Raw genomic sequence first — 13379 nt, 5'->3', positions numbered from 1 at the left:
TAACAAAATCCGTGGTACCACGTTAAAAAATAAGAGAAGTTACGTAACGATCAAAGGGTAGAACAAAATGGGTAATAATTGCTCAAAAAGACGCCAAAATCCGCCGTTAACGGAAGACGCAAAACATATGCAGTCGCAGAGCGCCGACAATATTAGATATTATTCAAAATGGGTTAATAAATATGAATTTGATGGAAAATTAGAAAAATCCTTGCTTATCAAACTTATCAAACAGCTCAAAAATGATTCCAAAGGTCGGGTAAAAAAGCAACGTCGATTAGGAATTCCTCAGGCACACAGGTGGCTGGAGGAAGTAAACCGTAGGGACCAAAAGAACAAAGATTCAAAAGCAATGTTTTTAGATGAGGAGGACAGTAACTTAGTAATAGCATCAGCACCTCCGCCTCCCTTAGCGGAATATGAAGCAAGTGAACAGATTAGTCCACCCCCACTATATCCTGCGGTCACTGAAGATAGAGATATTGTAAAACTAAAACTGACTAAAATTAGAGATCCCATCGGGACCAGGTCCCGAATAAAGGCAGGTAACTCAGAAGAAGGCATAGAGTTATGGCAAATAGTTAAGAATTCACTATCTATAGGAAAGAAGAAGAAATATGCCCACTTATAGAAGTACCCAATCCTCAGGCAGGTCAAGACAATCAGGACACAACTATTTTAGTGTATAGACCTTGGACTCCAGAAGATATCCGGAAAGCCACTGAGGGAATTCCCCATCCAAAGGTTAATTTTAGAAAATTCTCAGAAGATTTACAAGGAATGAGGTTAAGTTATAACCTAAACGGAGAAGAGATAGAAAAAGTAGTTAGACAAATTGTGGGGCCAGATTGGTACATGATTAGTGGCAACTGGAATCCCCGTGATGCTGCACAAAGACCCCTCCCACATAGCAGCGCAGAATTAGACACCAGAGTAAAAGGTCTTACAGACCACATCTCTGAAAAATGGAAACCTAGGGCAGACTGGACTTGCATTAATCAATGCATCCAACAAGAAGGTGAAAGAACTGACCGGTACTATGCCAGATTGTTAGAATTTTTTAATAACCACTATGGAATGCAGGTTCCTGAAGATCAAACACAAGATTCCCCATATGAACAGCAGTTAAAGAAAGCATTTTTAAAGGGCAGTAGTGCACCTATAAGCAGTTTTATTACAAAACACATGGTAGACCGTCATACAAGCAGGTTACAGTCATTACTTGAATATGCTAGGCATGCCGAGAGGCATTTTAATAGCAAAAAGAAAGCTCAAGTATTTTCTGTAGAAGATGGAGCAGAAGTTTATGTAGTACAGTCCGGGAAAAAGGGCAAGAAAAACACACAGGGAAACAAACAATCTGATCAGCGATCAGAGGACTTTGAAGGGTGTAAGAAAAGGGGAGAATGTTTTAAATGTGGTGAAAAGGGACATTTGGCAAGGGATTGCAAGAAAAACAAGAAGGCAACAACGGAAGACAAGGAGTGTGAGGACTGACTATATGGTAGTCAGGAATCACTAGAAGGGGCTAGCGAAGAAAGAACAAATGAGAATGTGACAGAGGGAGCAGAGGAAGTGCAGGAAGTTAGTGACAATGAAGAAAATGAAATATTAGACCTAGCTTTATTGAGCTTGGAGCTCTATTTAGCAGACACGAAACCAGAAGTTACACTCTTGGTAGAAGGGAGGGAAGTCAAATTTTTGTGCGACTCAGGGGCATCACGAACCCTGATACACTCCTCCAAACTACCAGAAAACACAGAGTCACCTGATTACATACTGGTCAAAGCAGCTAATGGACAGCTGTATCGGGAGCCTCTCTCCCGTAACATTGCAATAACTGACCCAGTTTCAGGATTGACACAGAGAAGCAAAATTGTGGTTTCTGCAAAATGCCCAGTAAACCTCTTGAGCAGAGATCTCATGCAGCTATTTGGTATAGCAGTAGTCCCAACCATGCAGGGTATGGAAGCACAGTGACAAACTAACACTTTTGTAGTGCAATCGGAGGGTGAAATGTTTTATTGGTACAGCCAGGACTTGGTTACGACTGGTCCAGGGACTGTGACCAAAGAGTTAATGAATGTAGCTATCAGTAAGTTCCCTTCCCTTGACATTGATAAGCAACACCTGTTGCACTGTACCCTGTATTATTGTAACACACCAGGACCTGATAAGGAATATGAGCAAGAATTATTTAAGAATCATGCAAACAGATTGATATTGCGTAACCTGTACTGGGATACAGAAGGGAACAGTGTAGCCAGCTGTTCATTGCCCTAGGAGTTCTTTGCACTTTATAAATCTAATTGAACAGAAATATAGAATGGGCAGACCTAGGAGAGAAAGTCACGAGATGGGAAAAACAGACAGAACTAGAACTGTCAGGACAAGGAATACAAGTACAAAAGTTAAATTGGATAACTCAGACCAACCCAGCTGTGCACTTGCAGTCTAGCGAGGACAGCTGATTGACACTCCTGTTAAAGGAGGAAGATAATGCCTTACGAAACATACCAGAGACTCTCTGGTCAACAGGGAAATCAAATGTAGGACTCATTCGTACAGCGGGACCAGTTACTATCATGCCAAAGTCAGCATTCAGACCACAAAAAAGACAGTATCCTTTAAGAAAAGATGAAGAGGCAGGGATAAAGCCTATTATAGCAGCCTTACTTGAAGGAGGGATACTAGTAGAATCTCCCGATTCACCATGTAACACACCCTTATTTCCAGTTAAAAAGGCCAATGGAGAATGGCGTATGGTCCAGGATTTACAAGTTGTAAATGATGCGGTAATACCAAGGGCACCCACATTGCCAGATCCACACACCCTGTTAGATGATTTGAAACCTCAACAAAAGTATTTTTCTGTGGTAGACATCAGCAATGCGTTCTTTTTGATATTTATACACCCTGATAGCCAGTATTGATTTGCATTTACATTTCAGGGAAAAGGTATACATATAAGCGGCTACCACAGGGATATTGTGAAAGTCCAACGATATTCTCACAAGAAATGGCAAGCAACTTGGCGGGATTCACCCCATCAAGAGGCAGTCAGATTTTACTTTATGTTGATGACATCTTGCTGGCGGCCCCCACCCAGCAGGATTGTAGAGAAGACACCATAGCACTACTACGATTTTTAGCCGCTGAGGGACATAAGGTAAACAAAAATAAACTGCAGCTTTGGAAAAAACAAGTCAAATACCTAGGATATGTAATATCCAAGGAAGGTAGAACATTAGATGAGGACAGAAAAATAGCAATTTTGCAAGCACCAAAACCCACTACCAAGAAGGAAATGATGTCCTTCCTGGGTGCAACTAATTTTTGCCGGAGCTGGATTCCAAACTATGCCTTGGAATCTGCACCTCTGACTGACCTTATATATAAGAAGCCTATGGCAGCGCAAGATTTGTTACAATGGACACCAGAGGCAGAATCTGCCTTCTGTAAACTAAAGCAGTTAATAGCGTCCTCATTAGTTCTGGGATTGCCAAACTACCATAAACGTTTTTTCCAAACTGTAGATTGTAAGCAGGGCTCCATAGGTTCATAGGTTGGTACTGGGCTATCTGCCTGAAGGCATATATTAGCCCAGCCACGTTGTGCGGTATTCACCACCCCTTTAGTAGTTCCCTAGACCCTTGTACCAGCAGCTAGTACCCTTGGCCCCTATCTAGTAGTGCTGTTGGTGTGATCCCCGGTGTGAACTTTGTTACCCATCCACTCATCAAGGTTCCTCTTGAAGAGTGATGGTGAGGGGCTCTGTCTTATGTAGATCGGGAACCTGTTCCATAGTAAGGGAAGTCTCTGCGAAGGGACTCTATCCCTCCAGCATGTTCTGTTCATTGTTGTGTTGAGGTTTATATCCCTAGAGCGTGTAGCTTGAGTAGATTTGGTTTTGCTAAGATGGAGCATGTTCAACAATTCTGGGTTGGACATGGCTCTGTACGTTGGACAGCGATTGCCTCTGAGAAAGCGGTATGCAACAGAGAACAGTCTTAGCTTTTTCAATCGTGCTGCATAGGGCAGCTGTTTGAGGCCAGTAATCCTCTTGGTTAGGTACCTTTGTGGTCTCTCCAGCTGCTGGAGATGTCTAGCCAGGTACATTCCAATTGGTGCATTGTACTCAATAATGGGTCTGATGAGGGAAGAGTAGAGGGGCACCATTGCATCCTTAGATCTTGATGCGAACCTTTTGTGATCAGATGGGTCACATAGAAGGATTTTCTAGCCACTTTGGCAACATGGTTATCAAAGGAAAGCTGACTATCTACTTGAGTCCCTAGATCCCTTATTTCTTCTTCAGATTTCAGGGGATTACCTCCTATGTTGTAGTTTGCGGGTACTCTGTTTTTTCCAAAGGGGATTATTACGCATTTTTTGCATTTAGCTTGAGACCATGGCTTTGACGCCATTTATCAGTCTCATTTAGGCCCTTCTGGAGGATCTCCATGTCAGCCGTGACATCAGTGTTAACACAACAGCATGGGGATATGCAACGCCCCATTGCTTACTATTCATCATAACTAGACCCAGTGGCACGGTCCTTACCCCACTGTGTACAAGCAGTAGTTGCAGCTGCAATGGCAGTACAGGCTCCAGCCTCAGTAGTCTATTCCACCCTCTCACTTTGAGAGTACCTCATGCAGTCGCGATTATTTTACTACAAGAAAAGGTGGCATATCTTTCCCCTGCTAGGCATCTTTCCTGTATGACTATATTGATGAGCCAATCTCATATGACAATTGAACGATGCACAACTTTAAACCCTTCTACTCTGCTCCCAACCCCTGCGGATGGCACACTGCACCGCTGCCTGCAGGTAATTGAGCAAAAGACACTACCTAGAAAAGATCTCATGGATGTCCCCTTGGATGATGCCGAGGTGACATCTACATAGATGGCTCGTGCAAGAGGGGTCCTGCAGGACAGAACCTAGTAGGATATGCAGTAGTCTCTGATACTGAGATTATAGAAGCAAAACCTTTACCACACAACCTATCTGCACAGGCAGCAGAATTGATTGCCCTGATACAGGCATGTACCTTAGCAAAGGGTAAATGTGTAAACATCTTTACTGATAGCCAGTACGCTTTTTCTACTGTACATGTTTTTGCGCAACAGTGGAAAAACCGGGGAATGATAACATCTACTGGCAAACCTATAAATCATGCACAGTTTATTTTAGATCTTTTAGAATCTATTCAGTTACCACAGAAAGTGGCCATTTGCAAATGCATGGCTCACACCAAGCAACAAGATAGGATTTCAAAAGGTAATGCAAGAGCTGATACAGCTGCAAAACAAGCAGCTACAGAAGTATTTCTTTTAAATGAGGAATTACAACCCTCTGAAACTTTAGATCTAGATATGTTAAAAACAATGCAGACACTCACTACGCAAGCTGAAAAACAATGATGGATAAAACGAGGAGCAATCCTCGAAAAGGGGCTGTACATCTCTAGAGAAGGAAAACCGATACTACCCTCTAATTTGTTTCGCTATGCAGCATTGTTGAGCCATGGGCAGTGCCATGTCTCAACAGGGGGGATGGTACAGCTGGTGAACCAGGTGTTCACAACATATGGATTTACAAACTACTCTAAAAAATTTTGTTTGATGCGTCAGATTTGTAACAAACATCATGCACGGGGGCGATAAAGCCCAAGCAAGGGAGTTTCCCTACACCACCATATCCGTTTCACACTATTTGTATGGATTTCATAGAATTGAACAAATGTGAAAATAAGAAGTATTGTCTTGTCATTGTAGATATGTTTTCCAGATGGGTGGAAGCCTTTCCAATCAAAAATCCAGATGCAGCTACGGTGGCAAAAGTACTTGTCAAGGAAATCATTCCTAGGTTTGGTATTCCGGAAAGAATCTACAGTGACAATGGTACACACTTTGTAAATCAAACCATACAGCAGTTGAGTAAGCATTTTGGTATTTCTTTAAAAAATGATTGTGCATACCATCCGCAATCTGCAGGGCTAGTAAAGGCATAATGGTATACTAAAAAACAAATTGAGAAAATTAATAGCTGAGACAGGAAAAACTTGGTTATACTGTTTATCCCTGGCACTGTTGAGCATGAGAACTGCCCCTACAGCAAAAGGATTGACACCTTTTGAAAAACTATTTGGAAGGGCTTATTATATACCCCAGTGGAAACTTCTCATGTCATCAGACCAGGAAGCTGATTTCACAGTAGCTGAATATATGAAAAAGTTGTTGAATTCTAAACATCTGTTGCAGTCAAATTCTGTTTCAGATAGAGAACAAATCGAAACATCAGAAGTGGCAGTGACGCCAGGAGACTGGGTGTGGATTAAAACTGTCAAGCGAAAAAACTGGACATCGCCAACGTGGGAAGGTCCCTACCAGATACGTCTTTCGACGCCCACTGCAGTCAAGATAGCAGAATGAGCTTCGTGGATACACCTGACGCACTGCAAGCTGGTTAAGAACTTTGAGTTGGACAAAAATCTTACCTCTCCATCGGGGCCCTCAGCACAAAGTCTGGCTACAAAGGGGGGTCAGATCAATAGGACTGATCCATCTCAACCCCAGTGAAGAAACCATCGGTGCTGAAGGTCCTATTAGGGCAGAGAGTAAGATCACATGTCCAAAGTAAAGATGACGGAATCCAGTAAGATCCAAATACACCTACTTGGAAGAGTCGGAGAAAACAGAAATGCAGAACAACCGTTTCCTAAAAGTATTACATAACCATCCTGTTGACTGTACTAGTGACAATAATCTTTTTGTTGTGGCCATTCCTTTTCTCAGCCACACAAATTGAACTGAACAAGCGTGCAGAGTGGCACCCGAACTTTAACACTTACCAGGCAATCAAATATGTGTATGCTGAGACCTTCAATGTTTCGAATTGCTGGATTTGCACAGCTTTACCAACAACATATGGGGGGGTTACTGTTAACTTCAGTTCCCCTAGGAGCCAACAAGACCTGGGAAAACTTAATTCATGATACAACAGATGTCACATCACAAGATAAAGTAGCATTGCACTTGTCTGTTCGACAGAAGGGAACTGTGTGTTTTTACAAAAATGATACAGTTAAGGTGGGTTGGAGCGATTGCAATGTGACTGTTCCCTACAGATGCTACACTAAACCTGATAACATCGGATCCTATTGCAGCACGACCTATGATACATTTGTTGAACTGATGCATAGGACAATTGGTGAAGTAAAACATAATGCTGACCTCTATAAACAACTGTCCATAATCGACAGAAAAATGTTTCATGCAGAGCCAGGGTATAGTAAAGTTACTACTAAAGTAGAAGATTGTTACTTTGTATGCGGTAGGTAAGCATATAAATGGCTACCTGAGAATTGGTCCGGCAGTTGTTTTTTGGGGTACCTGGTTCTGGCCATACGACACACAGCAGTTTTACCTCAAGGGAAAATTCGGAATGTTCGAGAAATCAAGAAGCCTGTCAATCCAGTGGGGCAAATCAGTGCGCGCTGGAAAAACCATCATGCTGTGGGCTTAGGGAAAAATGGACTGTCACACATGGACTTGAGTGATATTGTTATGTCGTGGGCAGATGTACTGCCAGCATATGGAGCAACAAAATCAGTCTGGGAACTGAGAAAATTGTCTAAACTTCTCTAAATAATGAGCAATGCAACCTTTTCTGCCCCAGAATTGGTGACTGATGAACTGACTGCCATGAGAACAGTGGTACTTCAAAATCGCATGGCTCTTGACTTCACCCTAGCGGCGAGAGGAGGTACGTGTACTTTAATCCAGGAGGAGTGCTGTTCGTATATTCCTGACCACAAACACGGGATAGACAACCATCCTGAGGTAATTCAGCAGGTGTCAGCCATGACCAAACCAGGACCAAATCCATTGACGGACTTTTTCCAGAAATTGTTTGGGGGATGGGGCAGCATCCTGATGAACATTCTGATCGTCATCTGTGTAGGGATAATCCTACTGGTGGTATGTATGTGCTGCTGTGTCCCCTGCATAAAAAGACTGATTAAAAATTTTGTAGACATTTCAGTTTCAGAAACCTTATACCAAGATGCTGAACTTGAAGAATTGCTGAAAAACTGAAAATGCTTTCATGAGCTTAAACTGAATGACTCTCTTAACTGCAAATCCTGAGCAGGAAGAGGTTAGGGGAAGAAAAAACTGTTTATGCTCATCTTGAAAGTAGAATAAAAGTATTAAAAAGGGGTGAAATGTTAGAAAAATATATGATAGTAATATGCATGCTTAGTGCATTCAAGGTTTAAAAGGGTTAATACATTTATTCTGTTCACACTGCATAAATCTGCACAGCTATTAGAAACTTAACAAGAGACGTTTCATTTCTGCTAATGTCATGAAACTTAACAAAGAGATATTTCATTTCTGCTTATGCCATGAGGAAGTATGCAGCTGCTAGAAGCTTTGATAAAGAAAACAATAGATACTTGAAAGTTTAAACCATAATCAGCATTACTTGTACCAAAGCTAGAAATGTACCTTGAAACTAGACAAAATGTAACACATGTATTAGAACTGTACAATTGAAGAATTGAAAAGTTAAGGTGGGCTAAAATAAGCCCAAGGCCAGGTTGTTTTTCTCTAAATGTTTTGCAAGATAGCAAATAATCTGATCATGTCAGCAAGAAGTCTGGTAACATTTGTGTCTAACTACGTCAGCAATAGAATAGTAACATTTTCTGTGTGACATGAAGAGAACTGTATAAGAATAACATACTGATCACCAATAAGCCAGACAAATCCTGTACCTACATGCTTTGTCTCCTTGCTGCGAGTAATAAAGGGTGCCTTGCTTGAACCTAACGTGCATTGGTCTTTGAAGTTTTTTCCTTTTACATTCATCTTACTTGCACATTTGTAATCTGAATGCAGAATTCCCCTTTAACATGTCCATCTCAAACTCTAAACGGGTGCAACCTTTGTCAGTGGATGGGAAGTCATTATTGAGGGGATAGACTGGCAAATTTAATCAGAGATTTTTTTGTCAGTAATGTCCAAGCTAGCATACCCACACGCACGACCTCTAGAAACTTCCTGACTAGCATAACCCCTGCTAATTAACACTCATGATAAATAGGGGCACAATTGCACAGCTAGGCTTATAAAGGGCCCTGATGGTCATTAGCCTAGTTTGTAACTATGAACCTGTGGTTGAAAAAAATGGTCTGTTGTGTGTAGGCATTTGCAGTTATTCTGCTGTCACAAGTTGCACTGTATTTTGCTTACAGTGGAGCAGGATATATGACTTCAGGGTAGGCACTGCACTTCATATGCAGACTGTGGCTGCTTTTAAGGGTATTACTTCAGACAGCATAATATCCATTTCTTTGTACTGGAGACTTTTCTGTTACTGGAAGGATGCTGTCACCAGAACACCCTGTATTAACAGTGGCAATATGGTTGAGCTATTTTCAGCACTGAGATGCACTGAAGTCATGCGTTCAAGGATAGAATACCACTGTTGGATACATTAAGCACCCAAGTGTCTGGTACATTTCCCAAAAAGTGTAAGAAAGAACCAGCCGAGGCAATAAAGCTATGGTCTGTTGTACATGGATACCAGGATACCAACTGCTTGGTTTTATAGGCATTTCACAGTGACAGTCTGGCATGTTGCATTTTACTGAAAGGAGTGAGTATATGATGACTTTTCAGAGTTAATGTGCAGTACGTGTCCTATATTTGTATGTGTATATATACGTATGTAGGTATGTACACACACACATTTACATGTCTGTGTTTATGTGTATGTATATATACATATATATATATATATATATATATATATATATATATACATACATATACATATATATATATATATATATATATATATATATACATATATATATATATATGTATATATATATATATATATATATATATATATAAAATTTTTATTTTAGAAGTAAAAAGTTGTATTTCTTCACGTTACTGATTTTTCTATCATTGGTTTATACAGCCCTTCCCAAATTAAGACATGTTTGAATTTTGCCCGTTATTTTAAGATAAAGTTGCACACACACATTCACACTTGAAGTCATCAAAGGATTGTATTCTGTTGCTAAGTTTCATGGCATATTTTGCTGAGGAATTTAAAAATGTCAGATGTTTTTCAGAGACATGGCCCTGTATTGTGAAGTACTATAAATAGGCTTGTGTAGCTTTGAACCTTTGTTTTGGCACATTTGTTCTAGTTGATAAACTGTGTAAATATTACAGATGTGTCTTTGTGATTTTATGGTATCTTGACTAAAAATAATTCTCGTAAATATATTATTTTAAATGTTACTGCACACGTGTTGGCTTATGTAGGTTGCTGTACAAGTCTGAATGTTCACATATTGTCCTAGAAATTTAAAAAGAAACTTGTAAAGCACCTGTTATTTGTAACTGGGGTGAAATAAAGGTCAGTTGGCTGTGTGAAGGTGACAAATGGCAACATTTGAAAATCATAAGTTTAACCTGAACTTTTAGCTGTCCTTTATCTTTAGATAACAATTATAAATGTCAGGAAAGTGTTGGTGTGTGCCAGTATTGTGACTTAAGAATTAAAAATACCACAGTGGTGGTGCTGCGGTAGCGTTGTCGCCTCACAGTAAGACGTTGTCCTGTTCGATTCTCAGCTAAAGCATCTTCTGTGTGGAGACATGCGTGAATGGGCATACCTTCGTTGAAGGTTGTACGTCAGGGCTGGCAACTCGGTACGTAACATTCTGCTGCCAATCATTAGCGGACCGGAGTTCTGCTGTGGTGACCCCTAACCGGGAAAAGCCGAAAGATAGAACAACAATATTTCTGTATAAAAATGAGGTTTTTCATTCTTTGTAAATGTGGCAAAAAAATAATTTTTCATCAATGTTTAACATGTAGTTAGTCTCTTGTCTTTGAAGATAATAACATAAGCTAATGATTTTTCATAGGTAATGGTCAAATTTTCTGAAAAATAGTAAGAATTTCTAAAGCCATTTTGGAGATGAATCATTTTTAATATACAGGGACTAAAATGGCCCAAAACAAGTCACTGTATTATTTAAACCAGTTGGTAATAAAGAGGTTGAGACCTGATCCACTAAAAGTTAGTGCAGTTTGCAAAAAAATCAAAGAAAATTCCAAGAAAATAGGTTCTATAACCTAAGCTGTCAAGACTGCAGAAACAAAACTTTGACAATAATTCTCAAGTTTGACAGGCTTAGTCCTGCATACCAGTGGTTAAGTACTGAGAAGAGGAAGGGTCATTTTCCTTGAGTGTTCATTGGTAGTACAAACTTTGAATAAGAAAGGTAGACCTATAGAAAACCTAGTTTAAAAAAGAATCCACGCTAGATTTCACTGTAGTAGCAGAAAGATAATTCATCTGATGATGCCTGCTGAGTGACCGACCAAAAAAGATCTCCAATTTCTCTACATTTCTGCTGGCAGAATATACGTCTCTCACCATTTTGAGCATTCATTTATTCTGTTCTATATTCAGTGTCCTCTGTGTACTTTTGGTAGGGTGGGATAGGGGAACAGAAGAAATTTACCAAACAAATTAGATTAATATAGTATGCAGGAAGATTTTACTACTAATAACACTGCTTCCAGCTTTGAAATGTCTTTCAGATATGCTGTGTGTATGAAATGCTTTGTAATTAAATAATTTCACTTGCTCCATTTTTGTTTAAGGATGCATTGTTTGCAAGATGAGAAAAAAAGGGCTTAATTTAACTGTATGAATTTCACAAATTTGCTTATTTTAGTCCGTCTGTAGTCTGAATTATGTATTGGAATGCTAATAGAAGCTTGGTGGTAGAGAATGGTTGTAATCTTAAGGCAACAGCACACACAAGGAGAATTCTGTTCTGGGATATTGACTACCTGCACTTAAATAATGGTCACAGAACGAGGAGGCCAGTTATGGATGGAAGAGGTCTTCCTTTGGGGAACATGCAAAGAATGCAATGGCTTCGTTATTGTCTGCTCCATGCTATGCATTCGTGCTAGACATTAACATGATAGTTAATTGAGCTGCTGGAAGGGGAACAACCAGATGTCAGTATGGGTTCTAGAGACATAAAATGGACATATTGTTTGACTGACCCAGCTTTTCCAGTAGGCATTGCAGCAGTTACATTTTTGGCAGTACTGTTTTCTAAATGCATTTAACCTAGAGCAGCATTGTTGGAAGAACAAGCATGTTTTGTTGAATTTATTGTTGCTGTCCTGAGAATAAAATTTGGAAGAAAGTAAAATGTAAAAATGTTCATCTTGTAAAACACAAGTGATTTCATGAGAAGTGCTTGCAAAAGATAATTTGTATAGTAAAATGAAGTTATGAAAATGGTGTCTATAATGTTTGTATCATTGGAGCTGTGAGTTCAGACATTTTCCTGTCCATTTTTCAGCTGTATTAACTATCAGATTTGATTTAAATTAATATTTAGTTTTAACATGCTTAATTGCAATTGAGTTTTAGTAACACATTTTCCTGTTTGTTTATTTAGCTGGCATACTGTGTAGTTCAATTTCTAGAGAAGGACAGTACACTCACAGAACCGGTAAGTTACCATAATGGAAAATTGACGCAGATTTTTTTTTTTTTATTTAAACCATGAGGCATTTGAATAGTTCCACAGGATATCTGTGATGAAAACTTTGCTTAACAAATGACAGAATTTTAGTTATTGACAAGATGACAAGAAGATTGTTTTAAGTGAAATCATGTAGAGAACATTCCAAACCTGTTAAATTTGATGTAATTTGTGTGTTTTCGTACATACTTTAGGAGTACTGTTTTTCTCTTTACTATTGAAGTTCTAGTAGCCTGCCTGTTGATTTATTTAATTTGTCTTTATCTTTGAGGAGGAGTTATGAAGCAAACCGCTCTAGTGGCATCTAGCCAGTACGTAAAAGAATCACCATCTTTTGACTTTACAGCATGTAGATGAAAGACTGCTCTCTATAAAGGGCACACACTGTTGGTTTTCCCCTCACACCCACTTTCAATCCCTTTCTACCATTAACTTGCTAGCCATTGTTTGAGAGTTTTGCTGGCACAGTTGACTGATTTTCTGTTAGTATATGTGCTGAGAACTTTTTTTTTTTTTTTTTTAACTTCCCTGGTTTTCAGATGCTTTTGCTTAGTAACCAGCATGCTGACAAGCTCAAGAGTTTGAGGGGACTGGTTTGTTTTGATGATGAGTTTTTAGTTTACCTACCAAAGTGGCTGACTAAGAGAATATAGTAATTCAGGCTTTTTTGTCACATTTTCTCCTCTAGAATCTTGGACAAAGCTGAAGATTGTGGGAAACTTCAGTATAAAAGATTGTGATCATCACTTATCCCTTGGCAGCTGC

The 13379-nt window shown here is 39.6% G+C and overlaps 1 protein-coding gene across 5 annotated transcripts in view; it reads left to right on the top strand.

The window, feature by feature from the left end:
- PPP2R5C (protein phosphatase 2 regulatory subunit B'gamma) overlaps positions 1–13379 on the top strand; it is a 2766797-nt gene that overhangs the window by 1763229 nt on the left and 990189 nt on the right. For all 5 annotated transcript variants that reach the window (XM_044074548.1, XM_044074546.1, XM_044074547.1 and 2 more), the window contains one exon: positions 12528–12581. In XM_044074548.1, coding sequence (XP_043930483.1) covers positions 12528–12581 — 54 coding nt within the window. The remainder of the gene's footprint in view (positions 1–12527; positions 12582–13379) is intronic.

Source organism: Protopterus annectens, chromosome 6.part0 (assembly GCF_019279795.1).
Source record: "Protopterus annectens isolate FY-2018-M chromosome 6.part0, PAN1.0, whole genome shotgun sequence".
NCBI classification, from domain to species: Eukaryota; Metazoa; Chordata; order Ceratodontiformes; family Protopteridae; genus Protopterus; species Protopterus annectens.
Note: the sequence above shows the minus strand (reverse complement) of the source record. Positions and strands in the feature narration are given on the sequence as shown.